Genomic DNA, 23,294 nt, shown 5'->3' on the forward strand with positions numbered 1-23,294 from the left:
TATCCGAGTAGTCTGCCTAGGCTGCTCGTGTCATCTGTGGCTCGTTCTCAAGAACATGCAGTTGCAAAACAATATTGGATGTAATGGGGGGGGCGGCGGCGCGTGCCTGCAGGTAAACCTTCCCGAGGTCACGTGGAATATTGTATCCTAATAAGTGCCTAGTCCTCTGAAGGGGAAATCAAGCTGTGCAATAATACGGAAAAATGGCAGTATCAAATTGGTCATTTATTGTTTTTGCGTGCGATAAATAGAATGATGTCGCTTTACATTTTAGTTGGTGAAAGGTCACAAAAACACGAGCCGTCTCGCTCATCCAGTTCCTCCGCGTGTTCCACGCTCAGCTAATGCCCAATGTCCGATCAGTAACCTCCACCCGACCATGTAGGCGCAGTTTCATCAGCGGTGCCAGTCGTTTAAAGCGTTTGTGTTTCTGTCCACAAACATCTCCCCACTCGTTTTCTCATATATGAGCGAACGCATTTCGAGGCGGTGCTTGTTGGCCACAGAACAGCGTCGTAACGACCCCTTTTTTTCCAATCCCAGTAAAAAGAGTTCGAGCAGGAACAGAGTTGTAGCTGGCCTCCCACTGCATTTGGGGGCTGTTGCTTTTCTGCCTATTTTTTACTATTTTATTATTATTATTTTTAAATTTTCTTGTTATATTTCTATTCTATTTTTAATACACCACCCGCGCCTTTGTTTCCTTGCAAGGATTTTCTTAGATCATGAACAAACTATATGTGGGGAATTTGAGTCCTTCGGTCACCGTCGAGGACTTGAAGCAGCTCTTCGGCGAGAGGAAGCTTCCAGTGGCCGAGGAGGTCCTGCTGAAATCCGGCTATGCTTTTGTGGATTTCCCTGACCAAAACTGGGCTATTAAAGCTATTGAGACTCTTTCTGGTAAGGTTCATATGTTTGGACTCTGAATGATCCGTCTGCGGTTGAGCACTCATACGGAAAACCCTCGAAACAGTTCTTGGAAAAGAAAAGCGGAGTAACGATCGTTACCGTAACGGCGTTTGGCTGCGCGCGGCTGCACCAGCGTCCGCGCTCGCAGATGGACCACTCAGTTATGACAGACACACGGACAAACTGGTGATCGCGTTTCCTCACCTGTCTCTTTATGTTTGTAATAACTGAGATATAAAGTTCAGATGGGAAGGTGCAATATGAAGTGTAAAACGCGCGTTATCAGCGGTCACACGTAGGAATGTATGGGATGGTCTGATGTTCGGGTAGGCATAATTATTTTTCAGTTATTTTTTATCTTGATTTTATTGAAAAGAAGCGACCGAACTAAGCGGAAAGAATGCGTCACATACGTGTTCCTATGATGTCTAGGTGTGTTTTTACGAGGTGTCTTAAAGGTACGTGCTGGGGGTCCGAAGCAAACTGCTAATAAACAGGTAGCTGGGGGGGACGAGGTGAGCTTCCAGCTACGAGCTGCGCAGGCCACTCGCACAGAAAGCCCCGCCAAACCCTACCAAAGAAACGCCGCGTCTCCCACCGTACGCGCTGTCCGTCGCCACCGCTCCGCAGACGCAGAGGTTAAGGTGCTGAACGGGAGAGGGACACGTCTCCATTGCTAGTCTCACCCTTTCACCCGTCATTCTGTTCTTTAAAGTGGTCTTCGCAACTAGTGTGCGGTCAGTGAGAGTATCAGTATGGCTGCCACACTTCGTCGGAAGCATTTAACAACCAGGCATTTGGCGCCGACTTTATAAATTGAGAGAGAATTCAATCATGCCAACGTGAACACGTTAAAACACAGCACTTCATGCCCGCAGGCCAACGCAAAACTTCACGCACACCAGCTAATCTCCACCGTGACATTAATGTTGCGCTTCTTAAATGACGTGACATGGTGGGGATGTAGTGGAGCACTGCGTTACCCGGCATCTATAATAACTGCATGTTAGTGAGACAGTCAAATGTACGTGATAAACTCACTGCATTTCCTCATTTCAGGGAAAGTTGAGTTACACGGGAAGGTCATAGAGGTGGACTACTCTGTTCCCAAAAAATTAAGGTAATCGTTTTGATTTATTGATCATTTTATGATCAGTGCCACGAAACTCTTGTTTACTTTTTTAGTCATTCATAAATTGTCTTGCTGCACCTCCAAGCCAGGAGTTCATATCTGAATGACTGGTAATAGCACATCATTACAAAACGGAGGCTCGCTGGAAGGGAGTTTGTAGTTATTGAGAAGCCGCTTTGCTCAGGACCCGTGTTAAACCTTTATTCACCTGTGCGGAACTTTCTTGGGTATTATTAATACTGCGGTGTCAGTTGGGAACACTATTTTTGATGCGTTATTTATGTTTAATATATTTACTTTTTGCACGTGTTTGTAACCAGACAGTTCAGCAAGATTTCCTGTAATAAACATTTACTTACTTTAATAATTAATTTATTTGTTTAAGTAGTATAATTATGGAAAGTTACAAAATATTTTGGCAGTAATTAATTAACAGTAGTTCTAAGATATTACATTTTCAGTAATCTGCACTAGTGTAATGCAGTTTCAGTTGCTTCCTTATGTGACGACGGTGGCATTTGGTCGCTTATTTAAATATTTCCTGTCATTTCGTGGAACGGTTTATTTTTGTGTGCCCGCATGCACGCGAACTTATCTAATAACCTTGAATCTCGTGTGTATGTTGAATGACTGTAACCTCGTCCCTCGCTCTTCTGTACCTAACTCAGCTAGGCCGCGCATGAAGTTAAACGCACTTTCTACTTAATGTGGAACTCATACATGAAACCTCGACGCCGATGAAAGGTGCAGGCGTAATTTCTCTTTCGGCTAAGTGAGATTTAGTCGTGCCAATGTTGAACTAATTTCTAAAATCATTCTAAATGCATGTATGGCCTACTCATAGGCCTGTGTGGTAAGCATGTGATTTGAGTAGAACGTACTTCCTCTGCGTGCCCGTTCTGCTGCTGGCGCGTGACGATCTGGGCGAGGGGAGAACTGCACTCAGCTGGCATCCGCTAGAACAGAGTGCTTTTAATCGAATTTACAAATTCATTGCCCATTAAAGGAAAGGGTGTAGGCCTTATAATTACGCCGTATATCCAACATGTTGGCAGTGCTTATGTGTTATTTTAAGAACATCTTTAAAAACATAAAGAGCACAAAAATGGTAGTGTTTATTTAGACCTATTTGTGCTTGTTCCTTGACGCCGTGGTTTCACGTGTAGGCCCTTAAGTGTGTTGCATAAAGTGCGCAGCAAGATGGCCACAGTCTTGGAAGAGCAGTCCATGGCTGGTGCAGACAACCGAACGTGCCTGCCCCTCTCAGAAGAGGAGAGTGCTCGCGTCCTGTAATATGTTCGCTATTCTATAGCAGGCAATACAAATGAGCACATTTTTACTACTACCCTGGAGTCAGAGTGGAGTTTATCGGAGCCTTAAGCCATTGCTTATATGTTGTGTTGAAACTTATTGGCATACGGATGTATTTGCTACATTAGTGGTGCTCTGGAAGATTATTGGACTCGTATATATAATAATTAAAATTCTTGCTTTTGTCCCTGATGTAACCGATTTGAAAACTCTCTCTCTCTCTCTCTCTCTCTCTCTCTCTCTCTCTCTCTCTCTCTCTCTATGTATATATATATATATATATATATATATATATATATATATATATATATATATATATATATGTATATATATAAAATAACAAATCTAAAGGCACAAAAACTAGGTCTACTATTTCTTTATTGAATTACAAAATTACTAATTTCTTTACTAAATTACTCAAATGTTTTTAAGAAGCAGAATATATCTGCATGAAGGATATTTGTCTATTATTACTGATATAGTTAAAAAAAGAATAAACATAAATTATTCCTTCTAGATGAATTATTCTTCTAGTTTCTGAACTTTCTCTTATGTTTGAAATTTAGATTCTTTTTGTCCTCAATTATTACTAACCAAATCATTGTTGTTGTTGTTGCTGTAGTTGATGATGATGATGTTACTGCCTTATCCCAAGTCTAATTTCAGTTATAGCAGCATGTTTGTTTTTAAGACAGTAAATTGGTTGCAAACACAAGATAAGCTCAGTATTTGAATTAAACATATTGCATATTTTAGGATAGATTTTAAATATAATAAATATTGTCTGTCTAAATGAAAAGGAGTTATTTTATTTACAGTTCTCTATGGTATTCTTTTATTTTCAGTTTACTATTTATAAACTATTATTTATAATTTTTATTTCAGTTTAATCAGTTTATACGTTTTATTGTTTTTATTTAATTTTTTTCAATGTTATTAAATCTTCTTTTTGCTGTTTAAATGTGTTGTTTATTTTTTGCTTATTGTCACTCCTGTCTGGACTACCTGATCTGAATTTAAAAGGTAGAAGAATGCTCTCAACTTACTGTGGGTGTCCTTTCCACCTCAGGATGTACAGTCGTGTCATTATGCACTGGGGCAGCCCTGTAAAACATGTGCAGAGACTGTAATGTGCAGTAGTATGATTGTAGCCTGTGTTAGGGACTGTAATGTGCAGTAGTGTGATTGTAGCCTGTGTTAGGGACTGTAATGTGCAGTAGTGTGATTGTAGCCTGTGTTAGGGACTGTAATGTGCAGTAGTGTGATTGTAGCCTGTGTTAGGGACTGTAATGTGCAGTAGTGTGATTGTAACATGTATCACACTACTGTAATGTGACATCTTCCAGGACCTTCATATGCTGCACTTGCATATTCACTACAACTAAAGTTTCAGAGAGAAATTCTCTCACAGGTTTTTTCCCCCCTATGATGTCACCCTAATACATTTAACTGATAACATTTGACACTTTTCTCTATCTAATTAGAAATTGTAGAAAGAAACTCAGAATCTTTAGGTTCAGATGATATTGGTGATGTATTAATGGTGTTTTGAGTTTTAGACTTCAGTGTGGGTTTTGCTCAGGTCCTAAAGAACCTTGAATGAGTGGTGGAGAAGAAATAAATGTTTATAACTTTTCTGTTCTGATCTTGAACCCAGCAGTTTTGTAAGGTTGTGTTCAGCAGGTTTCTGAATTTCTTTTTGTGAGCTGAATGTTTAATGTGAGTTGCTGTGTGTGTTTTTAAGAACATTGTATTGAATCATAAATTTCGCTCTTTGTACTGGTTGAGCAAGTAACAAATTGGAAGAATTCAGAATTTATAAATGGGAGCTTGTATTTGTCACCTACACCAGGATCAGCTTCACAAGCAGATCAAATTCAGATTCGTATCATAGTAATTATCCGTTTCAAATTCAGTATGATTTCTCAACTGGGTTCTGAATGTGATAATTTAATTTAAAAATTGTTATAAATTATTCAAAGTGTCTTGGACAGCTTTTCAGTTTGGTAGAAAGGGCTCATGGTTTTTTTTAAATTTATCTCTCTAAATAAACATTAAAGAAACATGCAGTATTAGTGTTGAGGTGTGTGTGTTTGTTTGTGTGTGTGTGTGTGTCTGTGTATATATATTAATAGAAAATGTTCTATGTGATTATAGTTTATTTAGACTAAGATGACTTTTCATTAAGGCATTTTTAATTTCAGCATTTTTTATAAAACATACATTGTAAATGTATGTTTATTGAATTCTAATTTAATTGTTTTTAATCAGGCCACTTTTAAAACAAAACACGAGTGTCATTGCATTCAGTTGTGGTATTGGTATAATTTTAAACTGCTCACTTTTGTAAGAACAACTAAATAAGATGCAAGCCAGGCTGAAATGTGCTGGTTAATGTGTACTGCTTATTGAATGTTTGCATTTTACACTCTAGACATTCTTCAACATGTATACGTACACGTTGAAATAATTCACTTAGAAAAAAGCATTTTGGAATTTGTATTTCATACTTTGTTAAGAAATATAAAAGTCTGTTTGTTTTTGTATTTTTTATTGGCTGTTGTGAGTTTATTGAAGCGCTGCTTGACAGAATTCTAAAGCAAAGCTTAGATAATTGTACTGTAATTATTTACATCGGTTCATATCAGTTCAGCGAGAAATGTGACTGAGGGGGATATGAAGACAAGGCCTTCAAACCTCCGGTGAGTCTGACACAGTGAGGAGAATATGAAGGGCTTGTAGGATCAGACGCGTTCAGGCGGGAGGGACCCTGCTCACGTCACGTTCCTAATACCTTTTCAAATTGACATTTTGTGTAATTAAGGCAGTATAATGTAAATATTCTGTGGGTAAATATTGTTTATTAATGAGAGAGAGATATAATAAATTCTATAAGAGTTTGATGAGCACAGATAGATTGATTCATGTGTGCATGTTGGCAGAAAGGAAGGATGACTACTATGACTGTTATGGCTTATTATTTTAGCTTGTTTCTAAAGATAGAGCTCAGAAGACCTAATGAGACTTAATACTCCATATTCACATTGACAGAACTGGTACACACAGTCCTCCACGGTACCCCTACTGCTCTTCTTCACAATACTCCACAATACTCAACTCTACTCCACACTCTACCTTACTCTACGCTGCTCTATTCTTGGCTGTTGTTTCTTTTCTTTTGAGTTGTGAGCCATCGTGCTAAAGTTGCTTCATATACTGACCATTTGATCTGACTAGAAACTGAATGTGTGCTTATGTGTGTGTGTGTGTGTGTGCATGCACACGCACTACTGCTCACAGTGAAATATAACGGTTAGTTCATTTTGTCTGAGTTTAATAATGTTCAAACATGACCTGAGGCACTCTCCCCTAGTTACCCCTCAGTTACTACCACTCTTCTGTCCCTACCCCAGCCTCCAGGCTACCCCAAGTTACCCTGAGTTTCCTCAAGTTTGTCCACCTTCTCTACTCTGGTTTCTGAGCTACCTTTACTCCATCTTACTCCATCTTTTTCTTTTCAAAGATAGTATCACTGGGGCTGTATCACTGGGGTTAATACCATCACTGGTATCATTGATGGCATCACTGGGGTTGATTACATCACTGGTATCATTGATTGCATCATTGCGGTTTCCGCCTCCTTAGTGTTTTTTCTTTGTTATTTCCCAGCTAGGTTGGCTTGTATTCTGTCGTTATCAGTACTTTAGGAAGAAGACACGTGATGTGTTTTTATAAGGGCTGTCAGTGTTGTCGTAGTACATAATGAGTTAAAAAAAGGACCACAGAGACATTTGTATTCTGCATGGACAAAGAATCATAATTAGCTACCTGATTGTTTTTAATTACTGTGAAGTTCAGACTTTCAGGATTGTATGTATAAATGTGTAAAATCAGGCTTTAGTTTTGTTAATTTGGCTTCTTTCTGACCTTGTGACTTTCCCTGGGTGATACTTCCTAGAGATAATTCCTCATTAGATAATCCCTTTATGGTAAGGGACGCAGCAGGGGTACAGATAGATTATATTACCAAGGATGTGAATCTGATGCATGCCGTCGGGAGCAGGAGGATTATGGTTTACGATCTAATCTCTAAAGAGGCTTCATTTTATCTTGACTAAAGTAGTGTTTATTAGTTGACTAGAGGGGCATAGTGTGTTTATTCGTGTACAGCTGTGTTTGACCTCACTCTTTACCCGGCACGCTTTACCCAGCAGTAGTGTTTCTTAGTGCAACTCCAAATGGCCACCATCCCCAGAGAAGTGATTGCTTTGTAGATCAAGGATTCTGTCTGTAGATGCAGGTTTCTGTCTAGCAGGTTTCTGTCATCACTTGAAAGGAGGGTGTGTTGTGCCATGGTTGTGACTGATCTGTGAGTTACTTCTGCTTTGCAGTGAATTTTTATAGACCAGAATTCATGACAAAGAAACTGGAACCAGGGGGGTTTGACTGCAGGCCTCAATAACTGACTATTCTGTTAATTTATGTTTAAATTTTTGTAGAAAGTTCCTATGTGATGTGATCCATTTGTATTGCTGCAAATGATCAACTTAGTGTTCAAGTATTAATACAGTTTGTATTGTGTTGATGTGTTAACACAGCTTGTGTTGTGTTGATGTAATAATACAGTTTGTGTTATGTTGATGTAATGATACATTTTGTGTTATGTTGATATAACAGTTTGTGTTGTGTTGCTGTGTTAACACAGCTTGTGTTGTGTTGATGTAATAACACAGTTTGTATTCTGTTGATGTATTAACAGGGCTTTTATTGTGTTGATGTATTAACACAGATTGTATTGTGTTGATGTATTAACACAGTTTGTGTTGTGTTCCTGTATTAACACAGCTTGTGTTGGGTTGCTGTATTAACACAGCTCGTGTTGTGTGGATGTATTAACAGGGCTTTTATTGTGTTGATGTATTAAAACAGCTTGTATTGTGTTGATGTATTAACACAGTTTTTATTGTATGGTTGATTGTTTCACATTTTTCATATTTGAACCATTTAGTCAATTTAGAACAAACTGAGAATAATGGTTTTGTTCTGCTGTAGTGTAGCACATTCAAATCTCACACGGAAATGACAAAGCTGTCTGCAGAACTAAATATGTGCAGGACATTGTGGAGAGGAGGGAAATGGGTGGGTGTGGCCAGCAGGGAAATGAGTGGGTGTGGCTGGATGTTGCCAGGAGGGGAATGGATGGGTGTGGCTAGGAGGGGGAGTGACTTGGAGAATGCAGAGAATAAAGTGAAATGAGCAGCATTAAATATAAATGGTTCAAGAATATTTAGTGAATCAGTGTAATTACAGTGATTCATGAATATTTAGTGAGTTGGTGTATTTACAGTGATGTTGCTTTCTAGGTGAGAAGTGGCACATGGAACAGCACTGAGAGGCAAACTGCACAGACCTATCCAAGGCTACACATACACATCTCACTCTCATCTCTCTCTCACACACACATAAACAGTGTCCCCATGATCCAATGTGTGATTAGTAGTGCCTCAAACACAAACACACACACACACTCTCTGTCTCTCGCTCTCAGACACTCACACACAATTGATCGTTCACTCTGTCTCTCTCTCACATCCACACACACTTTGTCTCTTGCCCGCTCTCTCTCACTTGCACACTTGTGTGTGTGTGTGTGTGTGTGAGAGAGAGAGAGAGAGAGAGGGAGAGAGAGGGAGAGAGAGAGAGAGAGAAAGATGACTTTGTGATGTTGGTTATAAATGTTCTGAATACATAATACCTCATAGTGGTCATTACCACCCACAGTGTCAGGTCTGTACTGGTAAAACGTCATAGAAGGGTTAGGGTCATTACTACCCACAGTGTCAGGTCTGTGCTGGTAATATAGAAGAGTTAGGGTCATTACCACTCACAGTGTCAGGCCTGTACTGGTAAAACGTCATAGAAGGGTTAGGGTCATTACTACCCACAGTGTCAGGTCTGTACTGGTAATACATCATAGTGGTCATTACCACCCACAGTGTCAGGTCTGTACTGGTAATACCATGTGCTGACTCAGGTCTGATCCACAATGTGCTCACTCGTGTCTGATCGACAGTGGACTGACTCCGGTCTGATCCACGATGTGCTGACTTGGATCTAATCTACAGTGTGTTCACTCAGATCTGGTCCACAATGTGCTTACATGAAATACACACATGATTCCTGAGCCTTACCTCTGCCTACAGCAGGCAGTCTGTGTAACACTGGCTGGAGAACGAAAGGGGAACACGGATGGTGACACATGTCTCCGAGAGTGTCAGCTCCTTGAACCTCTGAGCAAGTTTACAGGTGCACCTGCATCAGAGACACGAGTGATACTGTCATCCATCAAGCCTGGAAAAGGATGGAGCTACTCTGACCACGGAGAGTGTAATGAGAGAAGACCTTAACATCAGATACACACACAAGGCAAATGCACTTGGCTTGCTTCAGTAACCTCTGCTTCAGAATCAGGTTTTTAGATTAGTCTGAGGATGCTGTACTCATCAGCTGTGTCCATGAGACCTTGAAGCCTGCAGAAGTCAGGGAAAAACAGAAACAGCAGCAGGACGTCCACCAGCAACACCCTGACAGGGGCATCAGGGCAGGGCCTCCACCACCAACACGCTGACGGGAATAAAAGCAGGGCATCCACCACCACCACCAACACCCCGGCAGGGGCGTCAGAGTAGGGCATCCACCACCAAGACCCTGACAGGGGAATAAAAGCAGGGCATCCACCATCACCACCAACACCCCGACAGGGGCGTCAGGGCAGGGCATTCACCACCACCACCTGCAGCATCCCGACAGGGGCATCAGAGGGGAGCAGCCTGGCTGGGAGATGGCAAGGGGATCAGATTCCTGGCACCTCAGAAAATGTGAAACAGGAGATTAAGGTCTCCCTGTCTCTGCCACCAATTCCAGCAGAGGAGGGTCCGCTGGTGTGGTGGAGGGTCCATGCTTCGGAACTGCCTCTCCGTGCTGGGGTTGCCATGTAACAGTGAGCCATCCGGGACACTGCTCAGTGTTGGGGGCGCACTGTGTCCCCTCGCAAAGCTCCACTTAAACCGGACCAAGCTCCCGTGTTGATATATTTAAATTCAGTCTCAAGTGCACAAAGATGCATGCTTAGAGGACATTAGTTCAGCAAGATCTTATTTCTTTATGAAGGAAAAAATGTACAGTGAGTGCTGTTGGTTTGAGTCGTCTTTGTATTGTTATTTTAATATCAATATACTTGAACATTTGGATTTGTTTACATATGGTTGTCTTTTTCTTACTTGCAAGTTGCTTTGTTTAGAATGGCAGTGTTGCTTTTATATGCAGATCTGATTTACTTAAGGTTGTGTTCATTTAAACATGTAGTGTGTTTCATTGGGAAAAAAGCTTCTTTAGCAAAAATCTGATCAGGACCACGTCACGACTAGTGCAGCGAAAGTTGTGCAAGATTAGAACTCATAACTTGAGCAAAGAATGTGAAGAAATGTCTTTTTGGTTGCTGCATTTATCTACAATATGAACACAGTGCAATTTCCACTCATGACTACAGTGCCTCCTTTAATGTTCATGCACATGTAATGGGCTTCATATGTTTACAGAAATTATTATGTTATTATTGTTATTATTGTAATGTTCATGCAACCAAAATGTGCATTGTGCTGGTTATTTGACTTTCACTATAAAACTTGATTTCAGTGTATCAGGATTTTTTGAACATGTTCAGTACATATTAACAACACTGCTATAATAATAATAACATCATTTTGATCACTATATCCATCCAACAGTCTATCCATCTATCACGTCTGTCCTTTGTTTAAGGCTCTTAATTTTTTATGTAGCTTTATCTAACCTGGTTTAAATGTTCAATTTTGATACAAATTATAGATCTGCACTTAATACTGATAGTTATATTGATTATCAGTTAACATAATAATAGTTATATAACCTATAGTTAACAATTGTAGTTTTCATGCAATTACCGTTGTGTTGTGCTAGAGCACGGCGCTTGTGAGTAGGGCTTGGTGCTGTGTGGCAGATACACATGTTTTCTGAACTTTCTGAGCTGTGCAGCGTCTTACTGAAGGCAGTCTCTCCCTGAAGTTCCCTGTTTAATGCCAGCTAAATGTTCCAAGTAAAGCAAATGAAACTGGAATTGTAAATGTAATTCATTTAATCTCACTGTGTTTACATTTGCATCTAAATTGTACCCTGTTCAGACATAACAGCGTATACACTTGGTAGAACGTATAGGAACGTTTTTTTGTTTATTGGAAACGCCACCAGTTTGTATGTTGTTTGTTATGTTGGAAGAAGGTGGAGGAAGATGTTTTGGACAGTTAACGTATGGGTGAAAACTAATGAGCAGATTTCATCACATCCCGACATGAGCTGTGCGTGCGTGAGGCGTAGACTAACGGCTGGATAAAGGCAGACAGCAACTGCCACAGTGGGCCCCTGTAGAGCTGCTTCTCAGTACACAACTTCTTTCTTTTCTTTTTCTGTGTCTCCTCTGCATTTCATTTGTTGCCCACCCACCTCGCCGTGTTCCTCCACTCTCTCTCTCTCCTCTCTTCAGGAGTCGGAAGTTACAGATCCGGAACATTCCTCCTGATCTGCAGTGGGAGGTGAGTGGGTGTCCCACCATGATTTAGTCTTAGAGGAGAGGCATTGTATGTAAGTGTGTGCAAACTTTAAATGCCAGACGGAGTATGAAGTGTGAATCTTCCTAGGATACGCTGTGTCTGTTAAACACCACTGAGAAATATATGATCACAGTATCACCCTCAGCTTACCACAATCTGTATAACTGACTAGAAGCAGTCTGTGTTCCCTAATACTAAATTTTAAAACTGAAAACTGAAAACTGACTCAAATAAGAAAATTGGAACAATTAGATTTTTGAAAGTTAATGGAATTTTACATTTCCTTTTTCAATTATCATTCTGATACATTTTGAGTACAATTCTACAAAGCCTTTTTTCAGTTACCAGCAGCAAAACCTGAGGTAGTGATCACTCAATACACACTACTGATCTCCTATGTCACGTTCCATAACCATGAACACAGGATAACCCTGCTGCTCAGACCTTCAGACACACCAGTGAAACACACAGAACATGTGGGGATTGTGGTTTAAACATCAGTGAGCTTAAATGTTTACAGTTCTACAGCAACAAAACAAAGACATAATAGTAAGGCAATTTAAATACCTCCTTAAAAAGACATGACCAATCAGTCATCTAAGTGATAAAGAATAACTCAGCACAGCTGTGGCTGAGTGTCTGTGGTCACAGCTGTGTTTGAGTGTCTGTGGTCACAGCTGTGTCTGAGCGTCTTTGGTCACAGCTGTGTCTGAGGGTCAGTGATCTGCTGCCTTCTTATGTGGGCCGTCTGGTTTCAGTGTTACAGCTCCAGAAACACAATGGAAGTCCACAATTTCCACATGGTTTCCTTCCACCTACTTCCTTATTTCTACTGAATAACGTTTTTATTGTGAAGGGAGACAGTTATGACAGGAGTTCCTATGACCAGGACAACACCAAACACTGGAAAGGGGCTGTTCACACAATGCATGGCCAGAAAGGATATTGTGTTGACTGTAGTTGACAGTAGTGTCTGTGTATTGGTGTGTGTTCAGACTGAGTGCATTCTTCACTGACTGACTGTTCTTTGCTCTGCAGGTGCTGGACGGCCTTTTAGTCCAGTATGGTACGGTGGAAAATGTGGAACAGGGTAAAGCATACAGACATGCGCACGCACACAAACACACACTCACACATTCACACACACATGCGCGCTGTGAATTATATGTTAGAAATAAGGGATGGAGAGACATGCGCGCTGTGAATTATATGTTAGAAATAAGGGATGGAGAGATGGAGAAATGGAGGTGTGTGTGTGTGAGAGAGAGAGAGTAGGTGTGTGTAGATGTAGGCTAAGTGAACATGCTTTGAAGTGCTCCTGTCTGCCTGCCCATTGTCCTCTCTTCCTGTACCAGAGGAAATAGCAACAGACACACACACACACACACACACACACAATTAGAGAGTGACAAGTACTGAAGAACTGTGTGTGAAAGAGACAGATAGGGAGTGAGCTAAAACAGGAGGACCAATGCAAATCTCTCTCCTTCTCTCTCCTTCTCTCTCTCCCTCTCCCCCTCCTTCCCTCTCTCCCTCTCTCTCTCCCTCCTTCTGTCTCTCTTTCTCTCTCTCTCTCTCTCTCTCTCTCTCTCTGTTTTCTCTGTATTCCTCTCCCTCTCTCTTTGTCTGTCTCTCTGCCTCCATGCTCCCCAGTGAACACCGACACAGACACGGCAGTGGTGAATGTTACATACTCTACGAAGGAGGAAGCTAAAGTGTGAGTATCCACTCGGTCTGATCACTCTGACTGATGACTCTGTCTGATCACTCTGACTGATGACTCTGTCTAATCACTCTGTCTGTCTGTGTCTCGTCTCTGGTGTTGGTGTCTCTCTCTGTCGCTCAGAGCCGTGGAGAAGTTGGCAGGACACCGGTGTGACGACTACGCTTTCGGAGTCTCCTACATCTCAGACATGGATGCGGCCGGCCCTCAGACAGCACGCAGTAAACGTGGCCCGCGGGGATCCCGGGGGCAGGACACGGAGGCTGGCCACTCAACAGGACTTGCGGGACCCTCGGCCAGCCGGAGCAAGACTATGGACTTGCCCCTGCGCATGCTGGTGCCCACCCAGTTCGTAGGAGCCATCATCGGCAAGGAGGGACTCACCATAAAAAACGTCACCAAGCTGACCCAGTCAAAGTGAGTGCTACAGCGCTGTCCTGCTGGAGACACGTGTTTATTTGAGAAAGAGTGTGAGTGACCCTTCTCTGTCTCGAACCATCCCTGTAATCAGTGATCCACATGGATCAGAGTCTGGGAAAGTTCAATGGGACACTTCCAAATTCCCTGCTGGGAATGCTGTGTACCAAACTGTGTGTGTGTGTGTATGTTGGTGTGTGTGTGTGTGTGGGGGGGGGGGGGGGGGGGGGCACTGGTGTGTGTGTGTGTGGTGCCGGTGTGTGTGTGTGTGTGTGTTAGGGTGGATGTCCATCGTAAGGAGAACGCAGGAGCGGCAGAGAAGTCCATCAGCATCCACTCGACATCGGAGGGCTGTTCTGCCGCCTGCCGCATGATCCTAGACATCATGCAGAAAGAGGCCAGTGACACTAAGGTGTAAGTCCCTAAACCCTAAGCCCTAACATCCCAAATCCTGACCACCAACTTTAACCCCTCAACCAAAAACTGAACTCCTAACTCTAACCCTAACTCCTAGAATCACATCTAACTGTAACCCTAACCCCTAGACACTCACCTCTAACTCCCCTAACTCTGTGACTTTCACTCCCAGCACTCTGTAAACATTGTGTCACCTGTTTGTCACCTGTGGGGGCAGTTGCTGGCCCGAGTGGCTGACGTGTGGGTGTGTGGTGGGCGTATGTTTGTGTGTGTGTGTGTGTGTGTGTGTGTGTTCCTGCAGCACTGAGGAGATCCCACTGAAGATTCTTGCCCACAACAACCTCATTGGGAGACTCATTGGAAAAGAAGGCAGGAACCTGAAGCGTATTGAAGAAGAATCTGGGACCAAAATCACCATCTCATCGTAAGTGTGTAATGCTCACACCCTCTAGAGCTGCTAAGCAAATCTGTAACACCCCCCACCTTTCTGTAACATCCACCTGCCTCTCTGTAACACCCCCCACCTTTCTGTAACACCCCCTGCCTCTCTGTAACATCCACCTGCCTCTCTGTAACACACCCCCACCTCTCTGTAACATCCACCTGCCTCTCTGTAACACCTCCCACCTCTCTGTAACACCCCCTGCTTCTCTGTAACACCCCCTGCCTCTCTGTAACACCCCCCACCTCTCTGTAACACCCCCTGCTTCTCTGTAACACCCCCTGCTTCTCTGTAACACCCCCTGCCTCTCTGTAACACCCCCCACCTCCCTGTACCACCCTCTTTGTCCTTGTCCCACCTCTGCTACCCCTCCCCTGCCTGGTTTGGTTGTAACTAAGGTCTTAAGTGGATGCCTTATTCTCTGATACAACAACAGATGATATCCTTTTTCAGATGACTTAAGAGTTGCCTGAAAAAAGTGTTTTCATGTACACAGTTTATTCAAGTGGATCAGCCTTAGCTCAGAAATAAATTATCTTTATGTTTAGTGATGGTGTGCTAAACCACCTTTCTGTTCTCTAACCTTTTCTCTCTCTCTTCCTCATTTTCTCTCTCTCTTTCTCTTCCTCCCTCCCTTCTTGTTTTTCTCGTAGGTTACAGGACCTGACGATCTATAACCCAGAGAGGACCATTACGGTGCAGGGAGGTTTAGATGCCTGTTGTAAGGCTGAAGTGGAGATTATGAGAAAGTTGAGGGAGGCATACGAGAATGATCTTGCTACCATCAATGTGAGCTGCTTCTGTTTATTAATTATTAATTAAATATGAATGATATGACTCTAACTGTGTTAAAGCTTTCAGAAGTGTCTGAGAGTCTGTGTGTGTACGTGTGTATATGTGTGCGTGTGTGTGTGCATGTGCGTGTGCACGTGTGTGTGTGTGTGTGTGTGTGCACGTGTGTTTATGTACGTTTGCACGTTTTTGTGTGTGTGTGTATTTTACGTGTGTATGTATGTATGTGTATTTTGTGTGTGTGTGTGTGTGTGTATTTTATGTGTCTGCATGTATTTTACGTGTGTGTGTGTGTGTGTTTCCTGCTGCAGCAGCAGACCAGTCTGATCCCTGGACTGAACCTCAGTGCTCTGGGCATCTTCTCTCCAGGGCTCCCCATGCTGAGGTCAGCCTCTGGCACCCAGGGGGCCCCCAAAGCCCCGGCCCCATCCTATAGCCCCCTCCTGGTGAGTGTCTGAGCACTAACACATCACCCTGGAGTCTTGGTACAGACGCCTGCTTACCTTGAGCCAGGCTGGTAATATAAGGAACGCAGCCGTGTATGGTAGGGGCGGGGCTGGAGTATGAGACCCTGGGTAATGGGGCGGGGCTAGAATATGAGACATTGGGCAGGGGGGCGGGTCTGGAGTATGAGACCCTGCACAGGGGGGCAGGGCTGAAGTATGAGCCCTGGGTAAGGGGGCGGGGCTGGAGTAGGAGACCCTGCACAGGGGGGCAGGGCTGAAGTATGAGCCCTGGGTAAGGGGGTGGGGCTGGAATAAGAGACCCTAGGTAAGGGGGCAGGGTGTGGATGTCCTTCTCTTATACAGTATTTCCTGTGCAGAATGCTGTGGTGTGTTGTGTGGATTGTGTAGTGTGTTCGTGTGTTGTGTGTGTAGAGTACATCAGGTCTGCTGGTTAATTGTGTAGCGTGGTGTGTGTGTGTGTGTGTGTGTGTGTGTGTGTGTGTGTGTGTGTGTGTGTGTGTGTGTGTGTGTGTGTGTATGATGTGTGTGTAGAGTATGTCAGGTTGCTGGTTGATTGCTGTGTTGTTGCTATGCAGAGTCACTCCTCCCACCTGGGGGCGCTCTATGGTGTAACGCCAGCTGCTCCTCTCAGTCAGCCTCTCCCAGTAAGTCAAGTCCTCCCCTCCCCTCTCCTGTCCTGAGAGCTGATGAGCTGTGTGGGCAGTGGTAGCTCAGTGGTTAAGGTACTGGACTAGTAATGAGAAGTTTGCCAGTTCAAATCCCACCACTGCCAAGTTGCCTCAATTACTCAAGTTGTGTTCAGTCAGAATTGTAAAGTTTTTTTTTGGATAAAAGTGTCTCACTGAATCAGCTCACACATTCACTCTTCACCCATGACACACACACACACAGACACACACACACACAGTCTCATCTCAGAATGTGAAGAAGGGGACAGGACAAAAGTGTTCTGATTGGGGGGCTGTATGCAATGTTTGTGTGTGTGTGTGTGTGTGTGTGTGTGTGTGCAGTGTAAGCTGAGACAGTGTGCTGTGCCTACAGGCTGCTGACCCAGAGGTGGTGTATCTCTTCATCCCCACCCAGGCTGTGGGTGCGCTGATCGGGAAAAAGGGTCAACATATCAAACAGCTGGCACAGTTTTCTGGGGCTTCTATTAAGGTACCAGTGAGATAATTTTAAAAACTGTGAATCAGCTCAACATCTTTATTACATTATCTGTGCTTTTATTAATATGCATTTCATTTTCACAATTGTATGGTTTATGCTCCTGTTCTAATAATAATGATGTCGAATGATTTTACTGTTACACAGGTTCCCTCTAGTGGTGGAAAGGTACCAGTACACTTTAGCGTTTTGTGCGTGTGCTAGTGCTCGCCAGGTTCCAACGGTGGTTTTGTATGAGGATTAAATACACTGAGGGAGTTCTGACATGTTTTGTCATAAACAGAACATCTGTTGAGTAAAAGCAGGCTGGATTTTGCTGGATTTCCTGTAGGCAGGCCTAAGGGGAGAGGGAAGGGGTGGGATCTGGGCGGTCTTCCTGGGTTCGCAGATGATGGTGTGTTTTACCTGCAGATAGCAACTGCAGAGAGTCCTGATGTTACAGAGAGAATGGTCATCATCACTGGACCACCTGAAGCTCAGTTTAAGGTGAAGTCATGAAATCACTATACTGCTCTCAGTGTAGACACATGATACTCACACACACACACACACACACACACACACACACACACACACACACACACACACACACACACACACACACACACTACCGAACATGTACATGTGTACACCCACATACACACACACAAACACACTGCACTTAAATTGTGCTGTCAGTTTTGTTTCAGATCAATCAGTTCAGAAGCTTTATTGAAATATTTAGAACTGAAGAATTTTTCTGCTCTGTTGTGCATGTGTGATTGTGTAATTGTGTGATGATGTGATTGTGTGATGGTGTGATTGATTGTGTAATTGTGTGATTGTGCAATTGTATGTGTGATTGTATAATTGTGTGATGGTGTAATTGTGTGGTGATGTAACTGTGTGGTGGTGCAATTGTGTAATTATGTAATTCCATGATGGTAAAATTGCCTGTGTAATTGTGTAATTGTGTAATTGTGTCATTGTGTCATTGTGTAATTGTGTGATTGTGTGACAGGCCCAGGGGAGGATATTCGGCAAGCTGAAGGAGGAGAACTTCTTCTCAGCGAAGGAGGAAGTGAAACTGGAGACTCACATCAAAGTGCCCTCATCAGCTGCAGGCCGGGTCATTGGGAAAGGCGGGAAAACAGTAAGAACCAGTCAGAGCTATGCACTGGAGAGGGTTGGGCACCAATCACAGCCCTGCACTGGAGAGGGTTAGGCACCAATCCCAGCACTGCAATGGAAAACGTTAGGCACCAATTGCAGCCTTGCACTGGAGAGGGTCAAGCACCAATCCCAGCACTGCAATGGAGAGGCTGTCCACTTGGAAGGCTGTTTCTGAGGCAACCAGTCACATGTATAAAAGGAATCATGCCTTACTGCTTTAATATTATTATTTGAATAATTGTTTTATTATTATTGTTCATTTTCAGGTTAATGAGCTGCAGAATCTGACCAGTGCTGAGGTCATAGTGCCTCGGGACCAGAGCCCAGATGAGAATGATGAGGTCTTTGTCAAAATCACTGGACATTTCTTTGCCAGTCAGGTGAGCTGGATGCTTGCTGCTCCACACTGTATGAACAGCAGGTATAGGGGTCTGTTACGTTATGTTACGGGGATAGGGGTCTCTGCAACGTTATGTTATGTTACAGGTATAGGGGTCTCTGTTATGTTATGTTATGTTATGTTATGTTATGTTATGTTATGTTATGTTATGTTATGGGGATGGGGGTCTCTGGTACATTATGTTGTATTAAATTACAGGGATAGGGGTCTCATTTTATGTTATGTTATGGGGATGGGGTTTCTGTTATGTTACGTTATGGGGATAGGCATCTCTGTTATGTTACGGGGATAGGGGTCTCTGTTACGTTGTGTTACCTTATGTTACGGGGATAGGGTCTCTGTTACATTACATTACGGAGATAGGGATCTCTGTTACATTATGTTTGGATCTGCTGCTTTTACTGTTGAGGTTTTGTTGCAATAGGACCAGTTAGCAGGACACATGAGGTCCACTGTAGTACTTAAAAGGTGTAGGAAGGATCCTGGAGTCCAGTCTATATCAGCGCCAACCCTTACTGGGGAAGAAGAAATTGTGTCTTATTAGTTAGAGGTATTTCACCTGTTGGATTGTTGTGGGCATGGTGGAATATGTTATGAGTAAGTTTTGTGAAGGGGTAGTATGAAATATTTATAGCATGGCGAGGGTGTAGAATGCAATAGTATATTATGATGGTGTGATATATAATGGTATAGTATGCAATGTAGATGATATAGTGTAGTTTGGTACAGAATGTAATGTTATAGTATAGTGAAGGGTAGTATATATTATGATGGTATAGTATGATGAGGGGTTGTATATGTTATAGTGTAGTATGGTGTAGTATGGTGTGGTGTATTATAGTTATGGTGCAATAAATGTGTAGTATGGTGTGGTGTATTATGGGTATGGTGCTATAATGTGTAGTATGGTGTGGTGTATTATGGGTATTGTGCTGCAATGTGTAGTATAGTGCAGTATATTGTGGTGTATTATGGGCATGGCGTTGTAATGGTGCTGTACTTGTGCTGTAAAGGTGCTGTACTGGTACTGTAATGGTACTGTAATGGTGCTGTACTGGTACTGTAATGGTGCTGTACTGGTGCTGTAATGATACTGTAATGGTGCTGTACTGGTGCTGTAATGGTATACGGTGCTGTGCTCCTGCAGACTGCACAGAGGAAGATCAGGGAGATCGTTCATCAGGCCAAGCAGCAGGAGCAGAAGCAGCAGCAGGGTGGCGCTCTCAGGTCGCACCACTCTAAGTGACCACCAGCGGGCACCAGCCGATGAATGTAGCCCTCCCAACTGGATACAGCGCAGAGTGGCAGAGGGGTCCAACCAGACAGAGGAACAGCTGCAGGAACAAACCAAAGACCTTCATAGTTGGGGGACATCAGACCAGACTACCAGACTAGCCATTGGCAGAGACTCTGCATGCACCGCCAGCCTTGGGGGGGGGGGGGGGGGATGGTAGTAGGAGAGGGTAGCTGGGGAGTCATTGTGGAGAAAACTGAGTCTGATCTTTGCATTTAAAAAAAAAAAAAAAGGAGGTGTGGTTGAGAGGAGGCCTCTGTTGTAGGAAGATAACCCTAATTTAGACTCTGCATGTTCTCTATATAGCTGGATTGATGTAGGTGGAAAAGACTGAGTGAACACTGCATTAACATGTCAACACCCATGCATTCTGACTGTAGGTCTTTGTTGTTATTGTATTAGGTTAAGGGCAGATATACAGAAATAGGAACAGGTTTTGCACTCTAGTTTTGTTGATACAGATCTACAACAGTATTCACATTAGAGAAAAGATACTGTTATACACAAAGAAGTCAAAATAATTCATATTTGCATATGTTCATTTACGTGACGCTTTTATCCAAAGCGACTTACAATTATGACTGAATACAACTTGAGTAATTGAGAGGTGATAGTCTTGCTTGGGGGCCCAACAATGGAAATTGGCAGTGGTGGGACTTGAACTGGCAACCTTCTTAGTCGAGTGCCTTAACCACTGACACACCTCTGCCCCTGAGCAGGTGTGTATCTTTGTGTACACATAGGGCTGTGTATAACAGTATATATGTTTTATATATTAATGAGACAGAGGAGCAGAACGTTTGAGAACATGCTGGAGTTTAAACAGTCCAATACTGAAGGTTGCTTACTTTTGGGGATACAGCATTTCAGCATCAGACATATAACAACACCACCCGCTGGACACCGCCTGCTGGACACCACCCGCTGGACACCGCCCACTGGACTCTGCCCACTGAATACCACCCGCTGGACACCGCCCGCTGGACTCTGCCCACTGAATACCACCCACTGGACACCGCCTGCTGGACTCCGCCCGCTGGACTCTGCCCACTGAACACCACCCGCTGGACACCACCCGCTGAATGTTCTTTATTAGTCTGTGTATATCAACAGAAACAAGAAAATTCATTTGAAAGATTTCATACTCTTTATATCTGCACTCTTTGGTTTGTATCTTAGTGTTTATCTGTGAGGAGGAGAACATTTATTCTTTATTTCTGTCCAAGCCAGTGAAAGCTCTCTGTTGTGGTACGTCCAGTAGTTGGCTGCTCTGAGCTGCAGAGTTTGGTTTGCTGAGATGCAGGTTGCTGTAATCACCACGTTTTAGGTGCTGGGAGGAGACTGGTCAGTGTCTGCAGGACGATGGATGAGACAGTTACCCGTTCTCTTCTTTGACCTGTGTGAGGAAACACAGCTGCAGCACAGTGATCAGAAGCTCTCGTTTCTGCGGAAGTTTGGCTTCAGTCAGGGAGCTTTTCTACATGGCAGGACAGCTGTGAATGTACCACGTGCAGTCTTTCAACCTCACCACCAGGAGGTGCAGTTGAGGTTCCTTAACTTCTTTTGACCCTGGAAGCTTGTGGCCTTATACGTGAACTCATAATATCATTATAATTCATCACACAGCATTTTGTCTGCCTCCTTCACATAGCACAGTCATACCAATATTCTACCTAGCTTACTCCGTGTGTGTGTGTGTGTGTGTGTGTGTGTGTGTGTGTGTGTGTGTGCACGCCCAAGTGTGTAAGAGTGCCTGTAGATATATAAAGAGCTATATTTATGAATCTATTTTTTCCTATTTTGTGATGAGAACTATTGATAAGTATGAAAAATGAAAAACAAAGGGTTTTTTTTGCTGTTTTTTCGGTGGGAAACAGACTTCTCTTAGGCCGACAGTGAGGCCAGTGTGTGAGACACCGGTCCCTGAAGGCAGACGGTGATCAGTGCGCATGTTAGTGTTGTGGTCTACCTCAGCGTACTGCACACGCCCGGTTCCCACCTCTCCACCTTTTATACGCCTTGTGAACTAACGGTTTTGAGTGTTTGAATTTTTTTCACTTTAATAATAATAAAAAAGATCAAAGCAAGATCTACTCTGAAGTATTTGGGTCTGATGGACTGCTCATGGAAAAATGCATTTTTAGCTGGTCGCGGGACACCACTACATGTCCTGAACACCCTCCTTCCTGGACACCTTGTGGTAGAACAGAGAATAAGATTTTGTTTTTTAAGCAGTCCATGTACCATGGAGTGAAGCAAGGGATTATGGGATATGTGCTAGCCTGAAGTGCTTCTGAACTTGGATGCTGAGTAATGAATACAAGATCAAAGACAGCAAGACAAGACAGACAAAGACAGAAATGAACCATCCAATAAAGTAATTCATCATTAATCTCTATGAACAACGACGTCCACTGATACCTAAACAAGCTTTCACATACTGCTGTCTTGGAAACCTGTTTTGTCTTTCAGGAATCAGTTGTTTTTAAATGAATATTGAAGTGCACACGTGGACGGTGTCTTCACGTAGAATCTAACGGAAGCAAGGATGTGCCTCAGCTGCCTCTGACTCTGTGCTAGTGCTGCTGATCTGTCCTGAGGAACATTGGGTCCTGAGGAGCACAGGATCTGGGTTCCAGTTACAGACACCTGTTGAAACTCCAGTATTTTGCCTTGTGTCAAGTGACTATGTCATGTGACGGGCCTCTTAGCATCTGAGACTGAGTGCAAATATTAATGCTCCAACTACAGAAGTGAAGGACATGCAGACATTCCAGCGCGTTCTAGCAGCCATAAGATAGGTTAGGCTCTTATTTGTAAAGTGCTTTGACTTGCAGTTGCCCTGTGCCACTATAGACAGTTATGAAGTTTTTAAGATCCACTTAGCTTGTTTCCACCAAGATTAGCAAAATTCAATGCACAGTGTGGTACAGAAATGTCATTACCATTACACTGTAGGGGGCAAACTCAGTACACAGTGTGGTACAGAATGGTCATTACCATTACACTATAGAGGGCAAACTCAGTAC

General features: G+C 43.1%; 1 protein-coding gene across 3 annotated transcripts; it reads left to right on the plus strand.

The window, feature by feature from the left end:
• Positions 1-417: 417 nt before the first annotated feature.
• igf2bp2a (insulin-like growth factor 2 mRNA binding protein 2a) lies at positions 418-22,352 on the plus strand. Of its 3 annotated transcripts, none has more exons than XM_035523722.1 (16): positions 418-900; positions 1,969-2,029; positions 11,931-11,979; positions 13,036-13,087; positions 13,651-13,714; positions 13,844-14,137; positions 14,417-14,551; positions 14,772-14,978; positions 15,650-15,785; positions 16,103-16,234; positions 16,831-16,899; positions 17,297-17,413; positions 17,831-17,905; positions 18,420-18,551; positions 18,838-18,951; positions 20,119-22,352. In XM_035523722.1, the coding sequence occupies exons 1-16, from the start codon at positions 726-728 to the stop codon at positions 20,215-20,217; spliced, it is 1,911 nt and encodes a 636-aa protein (XP_035379615.1). In that variant the 5' UTR covers positions 418-725; the 3' UTR covers positions 20,218-22,352. The 3 variants fall into 3 exon arrangements, with proteins under 3 accessions (XP_035379615.1, XP_035379614.1, XP_026861462.1); XM_035523721.1 differs by having other exon boundaries at positions 421-900; positions 16,100-16,234; XM_027005661.2 differs by having other exon boundaries at positions 425-900; positions 14,856-14,978; positions 16,100-16,234.
• The last annotated feature ends 942 nt before the right edge of the window (positions 22,353-23,294 follow it).

Source organism: Electrophorus electricus, chromosome 2 (assembly GCF_013358815.1).
Source record: "Electrophorus electricus isolate fEleEle1 chromosome 2, fEleEle1.pri, whole genome shotgun sequence".
NCBI lineage: Eukaryota > Metazoa > Chordata > Actinopteri > Gymnotiformes > Gymnotidae > Electrophorus > Electrophorus electricus.